This window comes from Ceratotherium simum, chromosome 3, assembly GCF_057802395.1.
Source record: "Ceratotherium simum simum isolate JZ-2026a chromosome 3, ASM5780239v1, whole genome shotgun sequence".
In the NCBI taxonomy this organism is placed as follows: domain Eukaryota; kingdom Metazoa; phylum Chordata; class Mammalia; order Perissodactyla; family Rhinocerotidae; genus Ceratotherium; species Ceratotherium simum.
This window is the reverse complement of record NC_141902.1, coordinates 15,295,840-15,323,352: the sequence shown is the minus strand read 5'-3', so window position 1 is coordinate 15,323,352 and position 27,513 is coordinate 15,295,840. Positions and strand designations below refer to the sequence as shown.

General features: G+C 43.1%; 1 protein-coding gene across 1 annotated transcript; it reads right to left on the bottom strand.

The window, feature by feature from the left end:
- Positions 1-457: 457 nt before the first annotated feature.
- On the bottom strand, positions 458-26,624 carry EGLN3 (egl-9 family hypoxia inducible factor 3). Its single transcript, XM_004421134.3, has 5 exons — positions 25,955-26,624; positions 6,530-6,649; positions 4,823-4,959; positions 3,026-3,099; positions 458-2,170 (listed from the first exon to the last, which is right to left on the bottom strand). Exons 1-5 carry the CDS (start codon positions 26,309-26,311, stop codon positions 2,139-2,141), a joined length of 720 nt encoding a protein of 239 aa, XP_004421191.1. The 5' UTR covers positions 26,312-26,624; the 3' UTR covers positions 458-2,138.
- Between the last annotated feature and the right edge of the window lie 889 nt (positions 26,625-27,513).

Below are 27,513 nucleotides of genomic sequence, written 5' to 3'. Positions count from 1 at the left end.
GAAAGATACAAGACATATACTATTGGAACAACGTGATATTCTTTCAGAATATTGTCACTATCATTCTCATGACATTAGTAATTGTGGAAAAAACTTAGCTAGAATTTTACAGAATATAAAATTCCTAAGAAACAACCCCCTTTTCTTCTCTCTTATTGAAGTTTTTCAAACTTGCTCCAGAGGAGGAATGTCCTCTGACCTATCTCAAGCTACGGTTATGTTACTCCTCCAGCCCCAGGGGAGCGAAGGGCAGAATTCTTCCTTGTTCCATTTTCAGATTCATAGTGGTCAATGACCTGTTCAAACAGGTAAAATATGAAATGACACTACGTCCCAAGCTTTCTAAAGCTCTGAGCCTAAGTTTATAAGTCAATGATGAGAGAAATATGTGTGTGCAAAAATTCTAGCAAGCCCTTCCTGCCAAAGACGGAGGAAATGAATCAAACCATTAAAACGCTAAGGAAGGAGAGCCAGTTTATTCAACAAGTATTTACTGAGCCCTTACTGTGGGTTAGGTGTGTTAGGCACTATTTTAGGTGCTGGGAATACATTCCATTGATTAAAAACATACAAAAGTCCCGTCTTCATCGTGCTTACACTCTAGAGGAAGGATACAAGACAATGAACATAATAAATAAGTAAATTACATAGTAAGTTAGAAGTTGATAAGCACTATGGAAAAAAAATAGAGCAGTCGTGAGAATGAAGACAAGTCTCATCTGGAAACTTTCCAAAACTAGAAATGGAAAAACTAAGCTTCTTTCTTGGAAAGTCAATACATATGTGAAGGGCAAAGAAAATACTTCCAGTTCTTTAATGTCCATGAGATTTTCAAGCAAGAAATTAAAGGGATTTAAAAAATATGAAAATGGAATTGAAACCTAGGAAGAGTAACATTCATAAACTAGGCACTCGATAGAGTGCTTGAGGCAGCGGAATTTGTGCTTACTGCAGTAGTAGAACCTTCCACAGTTCTAGCAAATTCCATGATTCTGGCCACACTGCCAACCACAGTGGATTTGGAGAGTCAAGTCTGTTGAAAAAAAGGCTTTCAGGGACAGAAAATGTGGAAGAACTCAAACAGCTTTTCAGGAATTTTTATTTTATTTCCATTTCCTTTTTAAAATACAGCACCCTATTTTTTGTTATTTTCCTATTTTGTTCAAGAAGAAGGGTGAGCTCCTTAAAAAGGAAAACTTAAAAACAGGAACGCCCACATTTCCGACTCCATCTCCACTCCCACATTGTTCTAGATGCACACGTTTATTGTATTATCGGTAGAGCCAGGTCTTTTGACACCATTCTCAGAGCTTGTTGACTCTAAACTATCACGTAGATTTTTTTCCCTTTGATTTAAATTCAAATTCCATTTCAACAAAGCCACCAAAACAATTAATGTCTAGTTTTTCCTTCTGGGGAATTAGGTTCTCCAATTAAGAAGTAAAAACAGAAAATAAATGGTGTTGTCATCTGTGATCAGAAAGTCCTATTCTCAGCAAAATGAGGCAGAGACAGAAAGTCCAGGTTGCAGGACGAGAAAAAGCAGTGTCTACCCACAGGATACTTAAAAATTGATGACTATGACAGCAGTCCTTTCTAGAGGTAATAATGTCATTAAGTTGTAATAATTCTCCAGAAACCCCAACAGCCCTGGATTAAGAACATCTGGAAATTGTTCAGATGACACAAATTTCTGTTTCCTGCTGTTAAGGCTTCAATGATGCCTCTCGGTGGCATCTGTCACCATTTTTTTTTCTTGGCAAACCTCCTCCTTTCAAATCAGGAAGTGTACATAAAGTGCAAGTAGGATTCATTCCCTCGCCCATGCTTCCAGGCTCTTCTTTTGATGGCCAATATTTCCAAATCTATCAGTTAAACCGCTGGCCAGCTAGGTCGTCTGCAGGTATTTCTGGGGTTAGCAAATGAGTTCATCTGGCAAAGAGAGCATCTGAAGGTGGATGAGGTTTTGGCAAGAAAACACAAAGTACCATTCGCAAGACAGGGACGTGAATGATGCAAGCAGTAGCAGGGGCTCTTGTCACCGAGTCACTGAAGAGGCCTTCTTTGGATCTCAACTCTTAAAGGGAATTCAGAAACTATTACGAAAATGAATGAGGCCAGTGGATTTCAGAGCACGGTCAGTCTTCAGTGAGGGCAGATTCGGTTTTCCCTGCGTTGGGGACAGAAAAGAAAATGAAGGGGATAAGGAGCCACATCTGATGAGTTTAATGTCACAAATGTCACAAAAAAAGCCTCCAGTAAATACTTCCCATCTTACAGAACAAAGCTGAGCAGCATGCCTCCTCAAAGGGCTCAGCAATGTGTGTTTTCTTTGGTATTAATAGGTACACAGTCCAAATGGGTCTGGGTTAGGCAGTGTGACCTACGACTTTTCTGAAGGATTTCTGAGATTCATTTTTCTTGATTAATACGCCAAGGAGCACTGTAACTCTTCAAGAGAGGGATACAGTATGTAACATTTCCCATATTTTGGAGACCAGGAATTTACCTTCTTGCAAAGCAACTTGGCAGGACTAGCTGCACTAGTGCTGCTATGCAACATTTTGGGAAACGCTGCCTTACAACACTGGCTGGAGGGGACAGGAATGGTGTTAAGTCATACATAGTTTACATTACATGAGCCCAGTTTTTATATTAGAAATCATAGTCCCACACCAATATAATAAATTAACCATTATACCTGGGTTCCATTGTATTTCCTTCATAATGTGCCAAAATCACGGGCAAAATTTAATGTTATATTTGATGGGTAAACATTAATGATAACAAGTTAACTCTTTCCCATCTATTATAAACTGTCACCAATCAGTGGACATTCACAGGGGAAGTCCTTTGCATGTTTTCTGATTTTTCCAGCAGAGCTAAGGCCAAGGCTTCAGGATTAAGCCCATCAAGATGTCATTATATGAAGCTAAGCCACAGCTGAGACTGAACAGAGTATATTAGAATATATATAAAATGGAATGATCTGATCAAAAATCATAGAAAATTATCAAACACATACTAGTTAAATTCCTGAATTTCTTTTTGGCTTCTGCCCTTTCTTCAGCATCAAAGTACCAAACAGTCATAGCGTATCTGTGAAACATAAGCAGATATAAGTTTAAAAATATTACCAAAAAATAAAAAATACTTAATCTCACATCAGTCATTTGTAAAGCCAACATTTCAAGTGCTCCCTATTATTAGAAGTCCAACCCAATTTTAATTTAAAATAAACTTCTCTGGTTTCAATTCTATTTAAATGTAATAAAACATGTAAGGAATTCCAAGCATGCGCCAAGGCATTATGCTGGGCAATGGGAATTCAAATGACCATGTGACTACATCTGCCTCTTCCCCCAGGAACGCAGGCTCTAGCAGGGGAGACAGGCGATTTAACAAATAATGTAACAGGTCAAGATAATCTACACAGAAGAACTAAAAGAAAGACATTCTGTCAAAGACTGGGAGACCCAAGTTGGTGGGGAGAGCACAGAGAAGAGGAGGTGACATCTGGGTGAAGCTTTGAAGAACAATTTATTTAAATTACAGAACCCTTAAAACTCTTGCTTTCGCTAGGTTTGGACACTGAGGCAAAGATGCAATGGAATGATGGCCACCCTCAAGCCTTCTACTGTATTCCCATTAATTTGCTTTATTCCATCTATGGGAAAGACTGTAACAGCAGTCATTTCGGGCGTGAGTTTTCAAAAAGTTTCATTTTATAATTATTATTAGCTACTGGAATTTCGATAGCACTTGATTTTTTTTTCAAGGACTTCCCATCAACATTTGCTAATGTTTCCCCTGTGACTCTGATCATCAAGGGACTGGGAACAACAAGGGAATTCTGGCACAAATGACCAAGTCCAATTACTGTGCCCCTTTAAACAAGCCACAAGCAGGCTCCGGTGGTAGAATTAGTTACCTGCTCACCTGGGGCACATTCCAATTTGACATTTACTATGCAACTCTGTGTGGGGCTCAGATCTGTGATTTCTGGAGGGGGACATTTATGTCTTAGGCGCCTTACACAGGTGATTTTAATTTAATTGGGCTTGTTAAGGTTTAGTCGTTATCCTTCTACGCAAGTTCTCACTCCCTGTCCCCAACAGCTATTCCCAATTCAAGCTGCATCCAGAGCGCTCCAATACTGCCTGGTTTACAGCTTTGGCCATAAAACAAAAGTAAATGGGAGGCAGAATTCGAAATTTAGATTATATCAAGAGTTTCTAGATTAATACTAAACAATACCAAGTTGTTTAGTTACTCTGAAAATCTTCCCAGGCAGGATCCAAAGAAAGGATGTTTAAAAATCCAATTCTTGGAACATGGGTACAATGAGCCCAAACCAATTTTAAGCTAAGTAAAGGGTAAAAAGGAAAAGAAGTCAGCACAAATTCCTTTCTTTTCTCAAGGTTCTTTCTCTGCTTGCAACCAGCAACTTGTAAACTCATCCAGAGTTAATGGGACAGAAGTCCCCATCAGTGACAGCCAACATTCTCTAGGGGTAGCTCAATACTGGGTGTTTTAAAGGAGGCGGAGGAGAAAGGAGAAAAGAGAAAAACATTCTGGGAAATTTGGAATCCAGTACGCTCACCTAACGGAAAACAATGTGTTAGTTCACACTAACGTTAGGTTTTGCATACTCGAGAATCCAAAGTTTCCTCTTTAATTTTTATTGACTCCAAACAGGTTTGCTCTCAGCTCTGGAGTGTAGTTGGTCCTTCATAGGCACAGAACACAAGTTTAGAGAATTCTCTGGGAAGTGGGGTTTGTACAAGAGGCTTCTCAAGAGGAATCATGGGCCCGCTATTACCTGGTCGCGTAGGAAGGCTGGACTTCATGAGGGTTCCTGCGGTCTGACCAGAAGAACAGGAGTCTGTCAAAAATGGGCTCCACATCCGCTATGAATGATTTCCCTTCTGGAAAGATCCGCAGGACCCCACCGTGTAGCTGAGGGCCACAAAGCAGGTGGATTATTTCCTGGCCTCATGCAAAGTTAATGAACAATGATACTTCAGCCTCATCTAGAAACAATGTCACCTTTCAACCTCCACTCCAAGTGTATATTACTCCCAAATTTTTACTTCAACCTTATACTTTGTACTAAATTTTATTTCAGACTTGGCTAGACATGTCTCTTTATTCACCTCAGACCAGATGAAGCCTTCCCACCCCCACAATCATGAAGCCCATAGATACAAAATGGAGTACTATTAGGTCAAATCATACAGAATTGCCAGTATTTGACTGTTTTTGACCTACAAAACCCCCCAGCGATTTCATACTGTTCAATCTAATATTAACAGCTTTCTAGGGCAGTCATCACGCAGAACACCCCCTTCAAGTAGAATTTACAGCTTTCTTTTGAGCTCCTCTAGCTCCAATGCGATCTCATCAGTCGGAAGTCACATGCTCTGTTTTCTGAACTCTCAGACTACCTTATCTGTACCGTTTATTACGTATATCACTCCCTTCCTTGAATTACTTTTTTTACATGTATACCCAATCCATCCAACTGGAATAACCACACCAAGGCAGAATCCAGGCCTCATACTCAATGTCCTCCCACAGCACAATGCCTGGCACTGGCAGGCACTCAAATATTTGTTGAATGATTTCAAACTTTGCAATTTATTATCACTGACCTGACAACTTTATTCTCTTGCCTATAACACCACCTTTCAAGATTTTACAGGACAACTAAGGCCTATATTCCAGTCATGTTACCAAAGAGGGAGAAAAGACGAGCCTTGTCACTGACTCACCAGCTTCCCAGGTTTAGTTTTTCTGACCCCAGATAAAATATCCTTGCATTATTAGTATCTGCCCTAATGAACAGGAAATGGAGGTGCAGAAGGTTCAAAAGCCAAATAAGCTTGAAAAGTTCTCCGACTTCTCAGACTCCTAAATCATCCTTAACTTTCAGAAAGCATACAAATTCCAGACAAATGTTCGTAAGCAAGGAACCAGACTTCATCTCTCTATCTATCTATATGTTCCAAAACACAAAAATAAGCCAAAAAGCCTCTGGCATTCACAAACCATAGTAAACCATGGCAAGCAGCCACCAATGAGACGTATCACCCCAAGAGAGAGGACTGTGTGGGAAACCTCGCTTGGGATGATTTTATATCCTACAGTTCTATTTTTGTGGAATTCGCTCAATGTTGCTGTCAGAGGGAAAAGTATATATCTTATTCTGCATTGAGAGTCAGCTCAGCTCTGGATTAGACTAAAAAAATTGATCCTCGTTCCTAAACTGGTAAGTATCTTTTCTTCATCAACCACCCCTCCCATAACAAAATAATGACCCTACCTACTCCCCATCAAATTAACTTTATATCCGTTATTTTCATTTCATCAACTTTAGTACTAATACCTTCGGGAGGGAAAAAAGGAAAATATAAAATGGAAAAGATTCATCAGTAGGAATTATGAACTCCTAACCCTCCTCTAAGTCATCTGAATTCCTTTCCTATAGTTTCTAACCCCTCACTCTCCTCCCATTATTCCAAAGTACCTTGGCATCCCAATTCTTGTTCAGATAGTAGATGCAGGTGATGCAGCGGCCGTCGCCGTTGGGGTTGTCTACATGTCGAACATAACCTGCTCCATTTCCTGGGTAGCAAGCCACCATCGCCTATGGAGAAATCCCAAGAAAGCTGGTTAACAAAGCTGAAACAACCTTCTCCCACTGTGAACAGCTGAGTAACAGTCTTCTTGGGTGCTATGTGACATTTATAGGTGGTTGCTGGCTTCTTAACTGCAGGTACAGTACATAAATTTGGACTCTTCAGCATATAAGATTAACAGCCAAGTAATACCTTATGGCTCAGCCCAGTGGAAAGTGGGTCAACAATATTTCCACAGTTCTAGAACATTTTAGATAGTAACCCATCTACATTGTCATTAGGATGCCCCGTCTTTCTTCAATCCTCCTTTTTGAAAAAGCAGGTTCTGGGTTCCCACCCTAGGCACACAAAATCAGAATTGCTAGGTGTGGAGTTTAGGGATTATGCCTGTTTAACAAGGGCCCCCGAATCACCAAATCACCCATTAGAACAACGGTGGAGGAATAGAGCAAAAAGCCAGACTAACAATCCTTTTGGAAATTACTATCAGAGAATTACTCTTAAGAGAGTAACAAACCTCTAATTGTTCCATGGAAAAATTATAGCAAGGACTAGAGAAAAATAGGCAAATTGTGAAAAGCTAGTTCTTTTCACAGGACACTGCCCTATTTCTAAAATATTTTTATAGGAATGAGATATGTGCAGGGAAGATACCGGAACTGGCAATATAAGATGAGGAAAGTGATATTTTTCCTGTTTTGTTCGCTGATGTATTCTTAGTGCCTAGAACAGTGCCTGACACATGGAAGGTGTCTGTTTAAAATTTGATAAATAAATGAATGAATTAGCAAATGACTCTTTCCTCTAAAGAGTAAGTTTACATTCTACCTAGATCAATAGAGATTTCTGTCATTTTAAAAACCTATCTTCGGGCGGGCCCCGTGGCTTAGCGGTTAAGTGCGCGTGCTCCACTGCTGGCGGCCCGGGTTCGGATCCCGGGCGCGCACTGACGCACCGCTTCTCCGGCCATGCTGAGGCCGCGTCCCACATACAGCAACTAGAAGGATGTGCAGCTATGACATACAACTACCTACTGGGGCTTTGGGGGAAAAAATAAAATAAATAAAATTTAAAAACCTATCTTCAAACATGCATGTAGCAATCCAGTTTGGATTTTCCCTTATAAACGGCAGAGCTGTCTCATTGGTAAAATGATCAGTCGTGTAGAGGCCCAAAGCAATGCACTAGTGGCTCCATGAATCAGCTTCAGTGCTGTGGGTGCCAAGTCACTCCGTGTGGTAGCATGACAACATGAACTAGGCATGCAGCTTTAAAGGCATCAGACACATTGCATACTAGAATAATAAGGCTGACCGGTAACTTAGCTCTGCAATGACCTTAAAGCTTAAATTAGCATATCTCTCAAACTTTATAGCCCCATTCAGCTAGCAATCCCCACATCCTGCCTTTGAACATCTAAAATGTCAATGCAATGTCATCTTAGAGCTGAAGTTAGGCAGTTAGCTTGAACATCTTTCAGAAGGTGGAATTCTGAGGCTACTGCAATCAAGATTTAACAAATGATGGTACCACCAAGCAAAGGATGGCTTGGGGAAAGGTGATAGGTAGCAGACAGAAATGATGGGCCTAACTGGGGAAGAAGAAATAAATGAGGTCACCTAGGTTGACGAGGGAATTACCCATCCCTGGAAGCAGCTATTAGGATTCTAAGAGCCACCACTGAGCCAATAATGAAAGTCACTTAAGCCACAAACAATTACAGGCTGGATTCCCTACAATCTCAGCCTCTCCCCACTGTGAAGCCTTGAAAAGAAAAAGTACTCAATCAACGCTACACAATCATACATTCTTAAACAGCTCCACTCTAAGAAAAGGTCAGTGGTCTGGATGCCTGCCATCTAGCTCACTCTGCAACTAATCGTGCGAACCCAGGCTCAGTTTCTTTTGTATACAGAGGGGCTTGGGTTAGTTATATGGCCTCTGAAAGCCCAAGAAGATTTAAGCTTCAATCTAAGCATCAGCCCCAAAAGAAGCAACAGAGTTCCTTAGGGCATTATGAAGTACTTATCTGCCTCAGGACTCAGCTTAGATTAAATACTGAAAAAATATATACAAACTCACAACAGTACAGCCTTTACCAATTGCGGCATCTACAAAATGCACAGAGAAGGAGCTAGCGCATTCCAGGGGACTTATTAGGATAAAACTCCTAAGCATCAGCAAAGTATCTGATTGCTTAAGGGAGAGGAGTAGAGAGAATTTTTCCGGCCAGAGTGAATCTTCACCCTCTCTCCTGGTTCATGAAGCCACAGCACCCAGTTTGAAACAATGAAAGGAAATCATTGTGGGCCTCAGCAGGCCTGTGGAAACCACACAGGCCAATTTTATCAGTGTTTTCTGGACAATAGCCATAGGAGATGGGTCTTGGCTTGGGCACATTCCCAACTATTTGTTGGTCTTTGACACAGACCCAAACCAGTAGGCTAAGGATGCACTGAGAAGCTAGACCCACTTCAACAACTAGTCACACATTTCTGTGCCAATTTGTGCACGGGGCAGAAACACACCCCGGAAACTGATCGGTTCAACTGCTCTGCTATCTAAACCTCACCAAGTCTAGGAAGGGATTTAGAGTGTATAAAGGAGAAGAATGCTTCAGAACAGTAAGAACAGGGCTAGGCAACTTCAATTATCATGTGATAAATATGCCAAGCAATAACACTGACACTGATCAGGAGGATCAGAAGGATGTCTCATCTATTATAGACTTTTTATTTGCCAAAACTTCTTGACTGGATTTATATTTGAAATTCACTGAAGTTTAATAACATGTTAGTGCGACCCACAATAGCACATACAATACAGTCTTATTCTTGGATATGCAGATAAATCCACATGTCCCCTTATGTATTCACCATTCCTTCCTCTGACCCCACCGTGGACCCCCTTCCATCATCCCCAGAGGCCTCTCCAAGGCTTTGTAGCAAAAGGAAATGAGCAGAGGAGTGAACACTCCCAGACTCCCAGGCTGGCTCTAGACCAGACATGTGTGCTCCCGACACCTAGATGGCCACATTCAGGCTGGAAATGGAAATGTGTATGGATTCTTTGAAGATGTACACAGATACACTGCCAAATCCAAGTAACAAAATCTACTCCCCAAATGCCACAGGTAGAAATCGGTTGTTCTGCTACAGTTACTGTTAAGCTGGCTTCATAAAAAACAGTATCTCATTAATCCCAAAGGTAAAGTTGAAAAATGAAAGTCCAGGATTTCCGTTCCAATGCCTAAACAGAATGCTCTTGACTGAAACCAACCACAGTTTGATCACACGTATAATCCATTTCAAAACATTGGTGTCGGCGACCTCCACTGTCCATCCTGCAATGACGATCATTTTAGATCCACAGGTGGGCAGGGGGTCCAAGTGCCCCAGCCCAGCCTCCAGTTAGACTCAGCACTTCTCTCATAACAATCAACAACAGAGATTTTTATAGAATTGTCTTTTACATCTCTCATGACTTTGCAGTCAGATTCACTAGTGTGACTTGACCTTCAACAAGTTATAACAAAGTGGTATTTACATAAATTTTAACTCAGCAAATTAAAATATTAATGCTCTCATTTTACTTGCAAAATCTGCAATAAACGCGAATCCATTTTTGAAAATTTGTCAAGAATAGCATAACTTCAAAGCTGTCTGGTTGAGTGTCCTTTAAACTGGTATTTCAGCCAAATGCGAGCCCCCTCTGCCTGCTGAGCAGAAATACCAGGCAATCTTTCTAAGGATTTGTTTTGAATTATGAATGATCTTGAGCAGAACATACTCTGAATAAAATGCAACCTAAGTACAGAATAACCTGTAACCTCTTTATACCTCAGTTTTCTCATCTGTAAAATGGGTTTATGAGGACTAAGGAGATAATCCATTAAAATGCTTAGTGCAAGGGCTGCACACACCAAATGCTGGTGAACATTAGCTATTGTTAAAGTTGATGATGTGCTGAGTTTCTTCTCCCCACCTGGGGCTTCAGAATCTCTCCTCTTCAGGGATCCAATTCTACTTAAGTGCTTTGTAAATTCAAATCCACGGTGGCAAACTCAGACAGCTTTGGGCATTGGCGAGTAACATAAATGATTGAAGCCAATCAGGTTTATATGCATCAGAACTCCGAACTGTGTGCAATGCTACCACACCAGGGAATTTGCTGCCCTTTGCAGTGAGGGCCCAGCGTTACAAAATCTCAAGATTTTAGGAGCGTAGCAGGCAACCGAACCAGATTTGTATATAAACCCTCCTGTATATTTTTGATCCCAAGTTTTAAATAAAGGCCACAAAAAAATACATCAGGTTGAATTTTGAGATCACTGTGTGATCTAAGAAGTCAGGCTTCTGATTCCTAAGAAGTCAGGCTACTCTGCGATAGCTCCTGAGCTACAAGTGGGCACCTTTCCCATCTCTCTTCACCAGGCTCAGATGCACACTGTCCCCAAGGCACAGCCTCGTCCTCCAGCACCATCCACACTCCACATGCCTTCTCCGTACCTCCCTCCTCTCTAGCCCTTCCCTCATGTCCCCTCTAGACAGAGCAATGGGGACCCCAGATCCTTCCTCTCTCCATAAGACACTGACTACACAGAGAATTAGATGTGTCAAGACTTGAGAAGAAATACACGAGACCATGCACCTTCTTCAGCTTAGAGAAACAGCCTAGCAACTCATCACAGTGGAGAATGTAACAGCTGAAGTTTTCTGGCCAGAAATGGGTCTAATTTATATTCCGGTGACAACAGCCTAGGTAACAAACTTGCCAATGTTTCTAGTCAGCTGTGGGCGGAGGAGCTGAAAATACTCCCAGACTCATTTTGGGGGGAGGTTTGGGTTCACACACATGTTAACACATACATTTAATGTGAACAGTGAGCAGGGCAGCCCCATGACTGTACACTTTACGTCTTGTATTCATAAAGGCATCCGCTGAGGAAGGGGTCCCACGGCGGGGCGCGGGTAGTGTTAGTAACTGGAAAAAAGGCACATATAGTGTGCCTTTAAAAAGAAAAACAAAAACAAAAAATCTTTAAGTATTCAAACTGCTATTCAAACCATAGGAGAGGCAGGAGTAAGAGAAAATTAGAAGAGGGATGATCTTTGCAAGTTTTGCTCTTTTAAAAAAAAAAATCTAAAGATAAATTAAGCCAAAATGTCATTTTCCATTATTTTCCATTTGGCTCTGAGAAGGAGTGAGAGAAGAGAACGCCAAAAATCCTTCAAAGGAGCAAGGAACTTAAATCCAGAGGATATGGAAAGCAAACTGGAATTATTGTTTTAGCCTTTCCTCATCTTCCTTGTTCAGTAGTGTGTAATCTTCAAGGACACCTTGTGGGACCCACTGTTGTCACTTAAATTCCCATAGTACAATATTCACAAGGCATCTTTACAAGATGATGGCAACTATGCAAAGCTTCCTCCAAGAGTTCAAGAAAACATCACTGAACAAAGTTCACATTGCTGCCCGTCCCATCCTTTCTATGAAGTTGAACGAAAAAGTAAGGTCTCATGTGATGATGAACAGCTCAGAAGCATAAGAAGTGCTTTAGGATTTTTATATATTCATTCTGACTTAACCTAGACTGGCATAAAGAAATTAGGTGCAGATTATGTGAGTGCATTTGACAAAAAAGTAGAAAACTTCATGCAAACTACTACTGGTTATCTTAGCATCTTGCTTATTATCTATCTTACTTGTTAAGAGCAAGCCTAGCTATTTCTTTCCTCCTGGTGCCTCTAGTTAAAGACTGATGTGACAAAATAAGGGGGAAATGGGAAATATGGGTTTGGTGGGCAATAACACAAGCTATGTCCAGCTACCCCTGTTGCCCTTCCCAAAGTTTCAGCATCTGACCAGACAATTCAGAAGATTTAGAAGGCAGGAAAGTCAGATATCTGGCAGGTAAGCAATCCTTTCAACAAACCCCACGTCATTCATTAAAATGTTTTATACTATTCTATTTCTACACTAAGAACTACTTCTGCCTTCCTCATCTGCCCTAAATCCACACTAAAAATTCCTCTCCCTGAACCTACATACCCAGAACACTGCTACACATAACCTCACCTCCAATTCATAACAATAATCCTCCTCCCCCCATACCTGAATTTTGTAGTAATGCGGGAGCTTCAGTAATTCTGAAAATGAAGAGTAAGAAGGTATAACCCACTCTCGGTTGCCCTGGTGAAGTGGGTCTGCCCGCCCCTCCTGGTCAGGCGAGAGCATCGTGCCTGGAAGGGCAAGGAAGGTGCGTCTTCACTGGAAGACTTGTCCTCAGGTAGACCTTTTCACCATTTCACTCTACTATGAACTAGGTCCTAGTTCATCCAAACAAACATCAACAACTACCCAGACTCTGGAACCTTCTATTTAGTTCTCCTAGCTCAGTGATAATAGTTCCTTGAGATTCTTACATTACAGAGCTGGGCTCCCACTCCCGCCCCAGACATAAGCGCACACACACACACAGTCCGCATAAAATCACAGGACGTTCACAGGAGTGTAGTCTAATTGTTCTAGACCAAGATTCTGTTCCAGGGGATCCTGCACTTCGTGCATGAACTTGAGTGCATCACCCTCCCCCAAGAAGCCACTGAAACTCTCAAAGGCCGGGAATTCAAGAGACTATTATCATTCCTTTCTGAATTGTGGTTAATTCCTCTCGTTGGAGGGGATTCAGCCAGAGTCCTGCAATTAAGCCCAGTAAACAAGCCCGGGAACATCCACATATCAATGCAGGCTGTTTGGGTTTGGGAAGGCGGCCCTTCCCAGGGAGGCCTGGCTCTCGGCCAGCGGGGTGACGGCTGAGTGACAGGGCTACGTGCGCTGCGTGAGGGTGGCAGCCAGCCCACACCCGAGAGCACACCGCGGGGCAGACCGCAGAGGGAACCGGCACAGGAGAGCTCGCCCCCATCACTACCCCAGTTACCAGAGAAATGTTTTAATAAGGACTTGCAGTTATGAACTAGGCACAAGTCAGCCAGGCCCAGGGTTAAGGACGTTAAAACAGGCATCTAATCACATCCATTCTGATACCTTTCCCCAAATCCCTGTAACAGCTGCCATTCCCCAAGGACCCACATAGCTGGGTGGCACTTCATACATACGGTCACATTGAATTTCCTGGTTTTGGGGAAGGTGAGCAGCGGCCACCCACCCTGAGTCACACTGCTCACAAGTTTTGAGAAGTCATTAACCCTGGAAGTTATCACAGGGACCTAGAAGCTATCTTATTCTTATTAAAAAAAAAAAAAAACAAACACATTCATGAGTAATCCTTAAGGCAATAATGGGGGTAGAGACTAGCAGTATTTAACTTCTTGTGATGTGAGAAACAGCCTTAATAGAAAAAGAAAACAACCTGTAGCTCTCTAAAAGCTCTGAGGCTAATAGAGAAAAGGAATGTTTGAGACTGCAGGACTGTCAGAGAATTAAGTATGGTTGTCTGTAAATTCTCATCTGAAATGAATCCTAAAATACTTGAGGGATTCCACGATAACTAACATACAACTGGTGAGACAAGATTTTATTAATGAGTAATATACAAAAAGACATAGTCACCCATCAAAACGTCAAGAAAAATGTCTTGAAGCCAATAGTCTTCAGATAAGAGAAACTAGGAAAACACTTTACTGGCAATTCCCAATGAATTTTAACCTAGGATACTATGCAACTATGCTGGAAAAAATAAAGTTAAAGAACTTTCCAGGAAACCAGATCTTATATTTACATTTGCATTTCAGCACTTGGAAAAAATCTATCTGCTGAAGGAAAGAAATGACACACAGCAAGTTGGTTAAAATTAGAACTCATGAAATTCAGTGGGCACGTTTATTGACGGAGCAAACATGAGTATGGTGCTTACTACTGCGGACACTGCTCTCTGTGCTTCACAAATATGACCTCATTCAGTATTCCTAATAACACAAGAGGCAGGAACCACTATTATCTCCATTTTACAGATGAGGAAACTGAGGCACAAGGAGGTTAGGTAACTTGCCTTTTCGAATCTAGTTAGTCTGACTGCAGAGTGTGAGGCCTTAATCATCATCGTGATTTACCAGGGCGCTGATGTAATGTCTAACTTGAACCAACTCACTCCACTTTGAGGGAACTACCTTCAGTTCTACTTGAAGTATCTGATTCCCTAAGCACTAGCTGTCCACGGTGTCTTTGTTGGTTATTCCCACTGCACAAGCTCAACCCCACTCTGAACTCTCCCTGGCCCCTGCAGGGCCCATATCTGCTTCAGATGCGACTGGTCTACAATCAGCCCAAGTCTCATCCCCAGGCTGCCCTCCCGCCGCCTGCCCGGGGTTCTGTGGAAGGAAGTCAGCCTCTCCACGACCTTTCCTTATGAGCTCAGGTCAACACCAGCCCAGGTTTTCAGACTTGTTTCAAAGTTAGAAGATAAATGACCAACGAAGAAAAAATTTTCAAGGAAATACACAAGTGTCTCTCCCGTGGGGAGACAAGGAGCAGCACCTGCTAAATTCAAAGGACTCGCAGGGATGGGATAAATTATCCTTACTCAGGGGCAAAGCTTGTTTAGGAGACATCTTAACTCTACTCCTACCACATCAATGAGAATTCACTGAATAGAGAACTTTCTAAAGTCACATTAATTAGAATACACTGGGTATGGACCCACTGCGGCTTACAGGACGGGTGGGGTCCAGGGGTAGAAAGTGAAAGGCTCTTCTGAGAGAAATGTACAAACTATTTGCGGGAGCAGCAAAGAACTAGAAATAAAGGAATGCCCGGCTCTGAGTCTGGGGGCAGGGATGGTTAATTTAATTGTCCCCATGTTCCTCCGAGATAGATATAAGCCCCATTTTACAAACGTGGTAACTGAGAGTCAGAGACAAAAAGTAACTTCAGGACATTATAGAACTAAGCATGGTCTTTCAACCACCCGACACTGCTTCTAAAATATCAGGGAAAAACTGTTAACTGAAAACAGGTGCTGTTATTTCCAGACTGACCATGAATGAAATTATCTTCCTTCAACTCAACAATGCGAAAAAGAACTCTCAGAAGATTCTCATGGCTTACCAAATACAGGCTCAAACACTTAACTGGGAAATCAAAGCCCCTGATGCAGAAGTCGGAAAAGGCAAGTGGCAGCTGTGATCCAGCCTCGACCTAGTTATACCTTTGATTCCAATCAGGCTGGATTCGTGTGTCAGCTTTTCCCCCAGAGCCCCACACCTCAGCCTTCTTGGGCCTCCCTCAGGCAGCCATCTCACGCCAGACAGCCAGAAACTACCATAGGCTTCTGTGTGGTGTCCACAGTCAGCACATAATAGATGCTCAATACAGAGAGACTGCTCACAAGGCACTGTTTCCCAGTTTGTGCTCATCCAAAGTCACTAGGATTCTTTCTCATTCTTCCTAGTGCCTTCAGTTCGCACTCCTTGCAGGACTGCTGGAAACATGGATGGGAGCGATTCTCTGAGCCATTAACAAAGATTTTTCCCCTCCATTCAACACAACAGGAGAGAATCAATTCCAAATTCCGCTCTAATTCTGGGTCTGGAAAATTAACTTTCTTGGTAAAAAGAATACAAAAATTGTGTGTGTGTGTAGTTAACATACTAACGTGTGGTGGGTTTTTCTCACAAGTTTCCCAAATGAACTAAAAACATTTGCATTTTTTAGTTTTTGCAATGAATAAGCTCAGATCTGATCAACTGATTGAACTCTGATTTTCTCACTAATAGAGAAAGTGTAGGAAGATTGAGCACCAGCCCTATTTAGCCTCCTCTAATTCATCTTAGTGGTTCTCAAACGTCAGCAACTATAAGGATCACCTGGAGGACTTGTGAGTTTCTGATTCACTAGGTTTGGGGAGAAGCCCAAGAATTTGCATTTACAGCAGATTTCCAGGTACTGCTGATGCTGCTGGTCCAACAACCACACTTTACGAACCATGGCTTGTGGCAAAACCGAGAGTTTTTGTGCAATGCCTCTCCCTAAATGAGCAAAGGTAAAGGGCAATTAGTCAGCTGCACAAGTTAATTTGGGGTACAGGAGGTGGGAGGGAGAGCAGGAAGGGAGAGAAATTCCAAGGGTGCTTGCTGGCACAGGCTTTGCAGTGTGATTCCTAAAGCCGGCAGGGAACGCTCCGGTTGTAACTCTGTAGCATTGCTGAGGATCACTGTCCTGTCAGTGCTGGGGTGTGACTGTTGGTGGAGTCTGCTCTCCTCGGGAATCCAGTAAGAGGCACTGAACACACCTATCTGCCCTCTCAGATGAAAATTTAGTCTCAATTTCCCTTTAATTCCTTGTAATCCTGGAGGTGGATTCTTATTGTTGTAGCCATGTTATAGATGAGGAAAGGGAGGCCCAGAGAACTGACTTGCCCAAGATGGCAGTGAGACGAAATACAAGGTAACCTGTTCATCCTAGTGCCTAGCAGTAGGGGGTGACGAAATTAAGTTAAAATTAAAGATAAAAATCAACCTCATTGCTACAGAAGTGGAAATGGTCCTGAGATACTGCCTGCCGGGGACTGAGCTAGGACCAGAGGCAGGGGCTCTAGCCTCCTGGTCCCCACGGCTTCTCTAGCTTCTCTTGAGCCAGACCTGAATGTAGGAGCTGCCAGGATCCACCTGTGACTCCGGTCCTTTCTAGGGCCAAGCAGAGCATTTCAGAACTGAGGAAAAAACCTTACAAAGACAAAGTCCCTCCTTTGAGATGGTGCCTCATAGCGTGTTAATGTAATAAAATATTTAAACATTTTGGGATCAAACTATCAGGACCACGCTGCAAAACCTTTTGTTTTGGCCTAACAAAATATTTATAGCTTTTTTGACACCCTGACATCCTTTGAAATCAAAGTTCCTTTTGAAAACGAAATTAAGTTAATAAGCACCTATGAATTGTAAAGGACTGTTAAGGCACTAAAAGTATATATCAAGCTTAATAGTCTCTGCCTTCAAGGAATTTATAAGTAAAGGGGGGCCAGGGTAAGCAGCCGAATAAATAAATGTACCGGGGCGGCCCGGATTAAGCCACCCATGGAGTTCTAGAGAGCAGAAGGGAAGACTTCATGGAGGAGGCACGAAGATGGACTTTGAAGAGAAGACAATGGGAAGCTCAGAGGGCCTGGCAATCAGTTTCTAGCAGTTCAGGGACTGGGAGGGAAGGAAGGTGATCAGAGGGAGATTAAGTGTAGAAAGGTCAGATGGGGTCAGATGGGGTCAGATGCGGAGGGCCTTAAATGACACGCTCAGAAGTTCACAGCATGTACAGTAGACAGTGGGGAGAGAGCCCGGTTGGGTTTTTTTAAGCACAGAGACTACATGATCAGAGCTGGGTTCTGGATCACTTAGACTCAGGCAAAAGCACATAAAAATGGATTCTAGGGAGAAGGGGAACCAAAGGCAGGTGATTTGTGGTTAAAGGATGTCTCTTTAAAATACTTCCCTCCTCAAGGATTTCTACTATGAAAGCAAAACAAAACTTAGTTTAAAAAAAAAGACAAAACTTGAGGTTCCACAGTGAATCCCAGAAAACCCGAAACAAAACAACAAAGCTAAAACAGCACAAAATAGGCCAAATTTTGACCAATAATATTGCACGTTCCTGCCTGAATCTTCAATATTTTGTGTTTTAAAAAGGTTTTGTTTATCCACTCAAATCACTCAAATTAACCTGCAAAACAATATGAATAGGAAAGAAGCCATCCAAAAAAAAAAAAGACTCACTGTCAATTTTGTGTGGGGTATTGAGATTTCTAAGTAATCGTTCCTCAGGTTTGACTAGATAGATGAGAGGAAATGGGAGGGGAGGCGGAGGGAGGGGCAAAGGCAGCGTCTTTTCTGTGTGTCTGGAGAACACAGAGCCAGCTCCACAAGATGTTCAGACTGTTGAAAACAGTCTACCTTTACTCCTTCCGAGCAGTGCTCAGATCCAAGAGTATTACTCCGAATACTTCAAAACAACTTCCAGTTCCCCTAGTAGAACCAAAAATAGATGTCACTGACACCTGGAATTGAGTTTTTCATTTTGTCTGCTTCCCGCTGGCAAATAATCAAGATTACATCATATTCTTTGAATGTTTGTATTTTGGAATTATTTTTATGTGGTAATAGTATTTCAGCCTCATTTTGGAAGGAAAAATAATATTTAATATGAGACAGGTACATTTACTCCAGAACTCGAGAAACGCTGATCATCGTATCTCCTAAAGAATCAAACATTGGCTTGACTTAATAAGGAGGTCTGAACCTTGTACTGCACAGGGAGGGCACGGTGAGGAGGCACCGCACGAATCCAGCACAGGATCTGAAAACTTTCACTGGACAACTGCAAACCCATGTGTCTGTGAGGCCGGGACTGGGTGGGGACAGGGGGTGAAAAATACGACACTCAAGTCGCTACCAGCTCACCCCAAACAAGAATAGGAACTCACCCACAAATGAGTATCAAAGGAAGATACAAAATTAAGGTAAGTTCGATACTGGTTTAAGATGGAAATAATCGAAGGAAACGGGGTACCATTCTACGTATAATGAAGCAGGCTAACTAATCTTGCTTGGCAAACAGACACATAGCTCTGAATCGGAGCCAAATCAACGGCTCCTGGCCATCTGCCAAAGCCGAATTCCTTAGTCTGGCATCATAAAATGACTTGTCTGTCGCATTTACAATTCCAGTGCCTCTGGATTCGGCTACCCTCGGGGCACCCCTGGCAACTGCCCAGCAGAATACATCTGAACTATCATTACCGTCAGAACATGCACCTTTGACAAACACTAGAGAAAAATGACACCCATTTCTTAGAGCGATATTAGTTAACAGCTACAAAGGAATCATCAGGTCTGTTGCTGTCATAATTAACAAAGTATTAATAACCTTCTCCATAGTGCTGACCTGCAGGCTGCTCCTTGGTGGTCAAAGTGCCACATAATTTACTGGAGGCCGCAAACATGAGTCAAAAGCAGAGGTCTTGCCAAAGCGAGCAAACACGGCCCACAGGCGAGGGGCCCTGAGCTTCACCCTGACACGCAGGGTGCTGGGGTGCTCGGAGATGCTTCTCAGATGTGCTCTGCTCATTATGGGTTAAACTCCACCCCCAACTTGAAGCTCATCGGAGAAGTCTTCCATACACAGTGCGTTTTCAGAATGGAGTTGTAACATGTGAGGCTGCTTGTTATTTACAAAATTTGAAATTCTTCTAGCCAGAGTCAGGAATCAGGGAAGAATTTACAAATTCTGCTTGAGCTGAGTAAGGTCAGAAAGGGAAATAATTCATAACACCCCAAAAGTCGAATGTACAGATAGGTGACATAACTCCACCTAAGGGTGTTTATCAATTTCAAGTCAGAATTATATTTAAAATTCCCAAATAAAATGCTGATGCAGCTGAATTAACCTACCACCCCTGTCTCCCAGTCTACCTGACTTACAGAGCAACCCCAGCCAGGGAAGCCCCTCTCTTTAAAGCACCTTTGCTCAGGCCCAAGACCCACTCCTGTCCCTTCTTGAGACTTCGTCTCTCCAAACATAAAAATGACTTCATTGCTGAATGATTGAGGGACTGATAGATGTGATTTCTGATACCTCTCCAGCTCTAAAAACCTGTATTATTAAAGTCCTGTATAATTTGGGTAACTTCATTTTTAAGTAAATAGAGAAACTGGAGAAAATCCAAAGAAGAAGAGAAACAAAAATGACTGATCAGTGTAAAATCAGACTGTTTAACCAGAAAAAGAGAAAGCAATGTTGGTGACAACTGTTTCATACCACTCAACTTTCAGCTTGCTTTCTTTTTAAAGTGAAGTATAACTAATATACAATACTATGTTAGTTTCAGGTGCACATCATACTGATTCGATATTTATATACATTACAAAATGATCACCATGCTAAGACTAGTTACCATCTGTTACCATACAAAGTTATGACAGTGTTATTGACTATATTCCCTATGCTCTACATTACATCCCCATGACTTATTTATTTTATAACTGGAAGTTTGTACCTCTTAATCCCTTTATTCTTTAGATGGTTTTATCATCACATTCCATCTCCTTTCCCCCATTCACGTACAGGTCAGCGAGGTGGAAGACATTTAATGACTTGTGAATGAATAAATTAAATTGATACTTCCTGATTTCCCACTTCACTGCAAGGAGATAAGGTTGTCCTGTAGTGGCCAATGGCCCAAAATTGAACAAAAGAAATTATAAACACACACACACACACACACACACACCCCCCTACCTTCTTTTCTTTGTTCCCAAGCATCATTCAACAAAATAGACAAAGAACACTGTGAAAAGTTACCGAATGGAGAAACTTGCTTCACTGTCACCGAGGCTGCATTCTGTAAATTATTTCCTTGGATTAATTTCCTTCCTCCAAGAGCTAAGTTATTTTTAAATACAAAACCTTTTATAGGAATAAACCTCACATCCGTACAGAAAGATGTTCCAGTGCTTCAAACTCAGTGCCACCTCCCCCTAAAATACCTCATTCACAGACAGATTTTGAAGATTTGAATTGCGGAGACACCGTTTATGGTGTCTAGTCCTCAAACTCTTAGAACCCCGGGCTCTAGAACTGCACCTCTCACAGGCCCCGGCAACGACATTTGTGACATGATTCTACATGCCCCACTCCCACTCCCAACCAAGACTGATCGGTCCCCTGAGCCAAGGTGAGACCATCATACTTTCTCCCCGGGAGTGAAAACAGGGATTCTAGAATGTTAATCAAGACTCTGTGAATCTCAAACTGAGGCTGAAGCAGCCACTGTGGGGGCAGCCACCTTGAGCCACGTGCATGGAAAACAGCAAAAGCTGCAGGGAAAGCAGAGAGGCACAGGCAAAGAAGCAGAGGGAGGCCAGAAGGGGCCAGAGACAGAACTAACACGCCAGGGGTCCTGGATGGGAAGGACTTTCTGGTTCCCAGTTCATTGCTCCAGCCTTCTGCGAACCCAGATTGCATAACCTGCACGTGGGTCTGAGGGAGATCCTGATCTTCCAAATACATTATTCCACTTTTGCTTGAAGTAGTTTGCAACCACGATAAGGTCCACTGAGTAATGGATATTCCCGACATCACATGACCAGGGTGGGCTGAACCTGTTATTGCTAAACGGCAAAGGAACAAACTCTCCGCTTCGCAACACATTTTCTTTTCTTCATAACTTACCGCTGTTTCATCATGTCTCTGTATTGTTTCCAGGGGAGGACTCACCTGTCTGTTCACAATACAACCCCTACCACCCCATTGTCCAGAACCACTCCAGTCAGGGATCCTAACAACCAACCTTGTTAACAAATACTTTTCCTGCAAATAACAGTAGGAAAACATTAGCACAGCACTCCGTTTTCTTCCTCAAATGTACTTATCTGACCCGCTTCAATGTTTGGGTTTTGTCCTTTTCTTTTTTAAGCCTGGGAATTAATCGAGTGTGAACTACAGGATCTTACAATTCAAAAGTACGTGTGTATGCGAGCTCCGTGAGGCAGGGGTCATGCCTGCTCACCTTTGTGTCCCCAGCCCCTGCACAGCGCCCTGCACTGAGTGAACACTTGCTGAATACATGCAAGGATGAGAAGCAGGAGCATAACAGTCAAGAACACAAACTCTGGAGTCGGGCAGAACTCGGTTCCATCCCAAATCACCCACTTACAGCCTCATAACATTTACGAAGGCTCAGAATTCTGCTAAGAATTTTGTGTACATCATCTTATTTAATGCTCCTTCACCTAAAAAGCTTGAAGGTATTATTATCCCTCATTTTACACTTGGTGAAACTGAGCAACTGACCTAAGGCCAGAAGTTGGTAACCCCAAACCCCTAAACCCCTATAAACTGCCTCTTACACCCACTTTGTGACCTTGGGCAAATGATTTCATCACTCAGTTTGCTGAATATTGTGGTTCTGAAGACTAAGTCAGACAGACAGTGTTTGCAAAGTGCTTAGCACAGTTCCAGACAGAGCAAACCCCTTATGAAAAGGTAGCTAGTATTATTGGAGTTACAATACTGGCTAGTCTACAGTGCGATGCTTCAAGCAGGACTTTTGGTTCTGGAAATTACACGTTCTCTGGAAAACAGCCATTTTCCCGATCTAGGCAGCCACAGCAAAAGGAGCAAATTATAACCAATATTTATCTTGGATACGGTCTAAATTCTCCAAAAGGGAGTTAAAAGATAAGAAATCTTTTGATAGTCTGAAAGCAATGATCATGCTTGCAGTTAGGGGGCGCCATACTGCTGTACATTATAGGAAACTACTTCCCCAGAGGGGCTTCCGCACCCTCGGATTTTTCTCCAACAAAGTGGAGGTAGATAAACTCTGACCAGTAACAACTTTTTTGGCAGCAAGGGGGAACACTTTAATATTGCTTTCCATAAGCTTCCACAATTTCAATTTTAGATCTAGTGTGTGTTCCTATTTTATTCCCAATGCCTTTGCTTCTTTGAGATAAAGTGCATGATTACATTATTCAATGACATTTAAAAGTCTAGGGAAAAAAATATCCAATTAGGATCAATACATTAATAAGCATAACCCCGAGAAATTTTTTTTTTTTTTTTTAAGATTTTATTTATTTTATTTTTCCCCCCAAAGCCCCAGTGGATAGTTGTATGTCGTAGCTGCACATCCTTCTAGTTGCTGTATGCTGGACTCAGCCTCAGGATGAACGGAGAAGTGGTGCCTCGATGCGCACCCGGGATCCGAACCCGGGCCACCAGCATCGCAGCGCGCGCACTTAACCACCAAGCCACAGGGCCGGCCCGACCCTGAGAAATTTAAAGTACCTTAAAACAACTGGTCTAAAATAAATGTACATGAAAATGGGTGATGGAAGTTCATTATACCAGCCCCGCTACATTTACATATGTTCGAAAGTTTCCATAATAAGAAGTTACAAATAAATTTTTTAAATAAACGTACAAATTCTGCCTTTTAAAATTAGTTTTTACTGAAAACCTGCTTGAAGGATGCAGCAAAAAACCAGGTCTATATCACTACTCTGGGAAGCAGCACAGAGCAAGGCACTCAGTTGAGGGAAGAGAAATAAATAAGAAGGTTAAATTAGGGTGAAACTAATATAAATCTGGAAAGTGTTTCTACAATGCTTTAGTAATAAACTTCATACAAGAGACCTAAGGCCACAAAACATTATTAAGGAGACTTCTCTATACAAACAAATCAAACTTTTTTTATTTTTCACTACAATAATTGTTTGCTCAAGCCTGGTTTGCATTTGGTTCTAGCTGGCCAGGGAATATCCCAATCTAGAGGTGATCTTTCTAAAGGGCAGGAATGAAGAGCTCTGTGCCAAAACTACCAAAGGAAAGCTGGAAATCTCGGTATAGGCAGATGTCTCTTCAGTGGACAAAAGATGAATTTTCTCTTTTCGATTTACAGTCACCTTCTGAAAGGGTTAACTGAAAAGTTACTTGTTTGACCCGGAAGATAATCCATAATTGAAGAATCGTATCTACAGATCATTTTTCTTCCCTCCCAGACGTACACAGTGCTTTTCATTCAATTTGTGGAGTTAAACTCTAGCCCAAAACCCTACCACTGTCTATTAAGTCAAAGCTCAATAAAAATACTTAACTTTCAAATACTAGTGACCTCTTTCTACCAATTCACTCTGACTTCCCTCAGAGCAAATTCTGTTCCTAGAATGCTGGTGGGGGGTGGGGGGGATGTGGAATTCCTACCACTTGTTTAAAAGAAACTTTAAAAAACTGATAAGAAGCCATCTGCTCTTCCGGGTTGGAAGCTCGGAGCACCTCTGCAACACTGAGGCTAGTCATTCCCCTCCCCCGCCCTGCCCCAAGACAGGCAAGGTCATTTAATGCAAAATAAAACTAATTGAGACAAACGGCTTTCTTATCCACCACCAAAATGATGGCAGAAGAGTAAAGAAACACTTTAACGTCAATCTTCTACAGAGTCCAGCTAACTCTGAATTTTCCCCAAATCAAAGTAAAATTTAGAAAGCAGCATTTTCTTTTCACATTTACTTGCTTTGCGTCTGATTAATAGCGATGCTTTCAGATATTCTATTCATGTCCTCCTGGCTTGAAAGGTGTGCAGCAATCTATTTCTCCCCTACTCCACTCACCCACTCCCTTCATCTCTACACATTTCCAGTCTTCACCAATTGCACTTAATAAAGAGCGTTCCTCTCAGCTTATGAGACAACAATGGTATGTTTTATCCCAGGATCAATCTTAAATTGAGAAATACCACAAATATTGTTAAAGAAGGGTACATAGGTGACTGCTCACTTTCCTTCTCATGCTAGTATGTTTTGCCTCACTGTGTTAAAGTGAAAGTTTCTACAGTTCTGAGTGCCCCCGTGACCAGTCCGCAAATCACTCAGAATTGCCGCTGGAAAACTGGCTGGATTATCATTCATAGAAAGACACCGATTAGCTCGACTATGCCAAAGTAATGTACACGCACCAACATCACGGTACTACATGTTCCCATATTTCTGCCAATCTACCTGGAAACGTTTCCAAGATAAATTACCACCCAGGGAGTCATTTCTGGCTATGAGAACAAAAACACAGTTTCTTTTCAGAGGTGCTTGACCACCCTCTCCTGATCACTCACCTGGCTGTTTTGAGTGGATTTTCCCATCAACGGATAGTTAGGAAAGCGAAGTTGGTGGTGTAGGGCTCAGTACCAGCAGAGAATTTTCACAGTCAAGTAAATGATCTAATAGTGTCCTGGGTGCAACAAGCCAAGGGCAGCTCTCAAAAGTGAAGAGGAGCTTGACTCTTTCACAGGTCAAACTCCTCTGCACCTGCCAAACTTCACAAACCAAATGCCACTTTGCAAAATCACACTGTCTCCAGAATTCTTTAAGAGTGCTTTTGTGGGCATCTGCTCTGAACACAATGAAAGGGCAATATTAGGTGACTTAAGAAGTAGACATTTAAGATCATGAGCGCACGTGTGTCTCAGATTATACACAGTGTTTCTAATACCCTGTCTGTCGTTTGGACCTTTGAGAACCTCCATGTCTTAGAATCAGATCAAAAAGTCGCCGCTTGTCCGGCTTGTACCACTCACCAGAGCCATTATTTCAAAGTTAACAGAAAAGGTCATTATAATTATACACCTGAGACCCTTAGCATGGATTTTCGCTCAGAGGAGAATGGGAAAGGGGAGAATCAGACTGACTTCTTACTTCTTGGTTAAAAACTACAGTTCGCTTGCAGCCCTGCGAAGGCGACAGACAACCGACACCGAATGTCCCTGGTCCCTGCGGGCTGCAGCAGCAGCGGGGCGCCCGTGCGCGTCTTACCTTGGACCTTTCCTTGACGTAGTATTTGCCCAGCCGGCTCCCGCAGTACAGGACCAGCCTGTCGATGAGGGACAGGAGGAAGCTGATGGCCTCGCAGCCCTCCTCGTTGCCCCCGATCCACGTGATCTGGTCGCCCCGCAGGTGCCGCTTGGAGACGCCGGCGCGCGGCCCGGCCAGCTGGCCGTCCCTCAGGGCCCCGCTGCAGTGCAGCTGCTTGACGCGCTCCAGGACGCAGTCGCCCACCACCTCGCCCAGGAAGTTGTCCAGGTAGCAGAAGCCGACCTCGTGCAGACAGGGCACGATGTACTCCAGGGCGATTTTCTCCAGATCCAGCCTCATGATGTGTCCCAGGGGCATCTCGCCCGCAGAGCCGAGCGCGCCAGTCCCCCAGCGTGCACCCAGAGAAAGAGCGACCTACGCGCGCGGAGCCGAGGCGCGGGGACCGTGGCCCGGGTTCAGCTACCTGCGGCGGCTACGGTCCCCGAGCCACCGCAGGGACAGGGAGAGAGGAAAGTTGCTCGCAACTCTGGGGAGGAGGGATCCCGTTCAGGGACCAGAGGAGTTGCGCGGGGCTCCACGACCCGGCGCCGGAATGGCCCAGCGAGGAGTCGGAGGGCCCCTTTTGGAGATGCGGAGCCACCACTAGCGCGGCGGCGGCCGGAGTCGGGGAAAGGCTGAGGTCCAGCCCCGGAGCCGGCCGACTGGGCGCGTCACCGGCCCCGCCCAGGCTCCGCCCCGGGCCCGCCCCAGGGACAGCCCTGCCCCCGGCCCGTCAGCCCCGCCGGGTCTAGCGCTCCGCGCGGAGCCCGGCGAGGCCGGCGCCTGCCTCGCCTGTTTGTGACGAGGGGAGGGGCTGGAGAACAGACGGAATTTTTAGAATGCTATCGATTTGCATATGTTTTGCATAAAATCCCTTAACAAACTTGAAAACCTGGATCCCAACTCTGAAAATGTAAATAGAATTAACAGCATAGTTTACTGCCACATTCTGGGCTGGTCACAAAATAATAAACCCGGGAACAAACATATATATTAAACAGAGATCTCCTAGCTTTATCGGGTGCCTTTCCTTACTCCCTTTCCTCTGCTGTTTGACCCAGGTCAGGAGGTTCAAGCCACCGAGAGATTGAGAGGAACCCACTTTTAACCAAAATTAACAAACATTCTCTAAGCCCCACTACGTGGAGTGCAAGGCCCCATGTCCTCCGCGGGGGGCGGGGGTGGGGGGGTAATGTGCACAATGAAGAAAGGCTGGGTATTTTACCTGATCGAACCCTGAAAACACTGTGTTTTGCTTTCCAGGATGTTTTCATCCGCTTATCTTTCGAGTTTCTTACTAAAATACGATGTTCTAAAAGTCTGCCTTCAAAATTAATCCCATGCTCCTGTAACAGCCAGTATAGGTGTGTCCCCCAAAAGGTAGACTCTATTTTAGGTCTCTCATCTCCCTTTTCCCACAAGAAGCTGCACTTACCTGGGAGGGATGGATACCACCTAGGAGACTTTTTAGTTATCCAAAGATAAGCTGACTGCTTTATGATTTTTTTATTCCCTTTCCT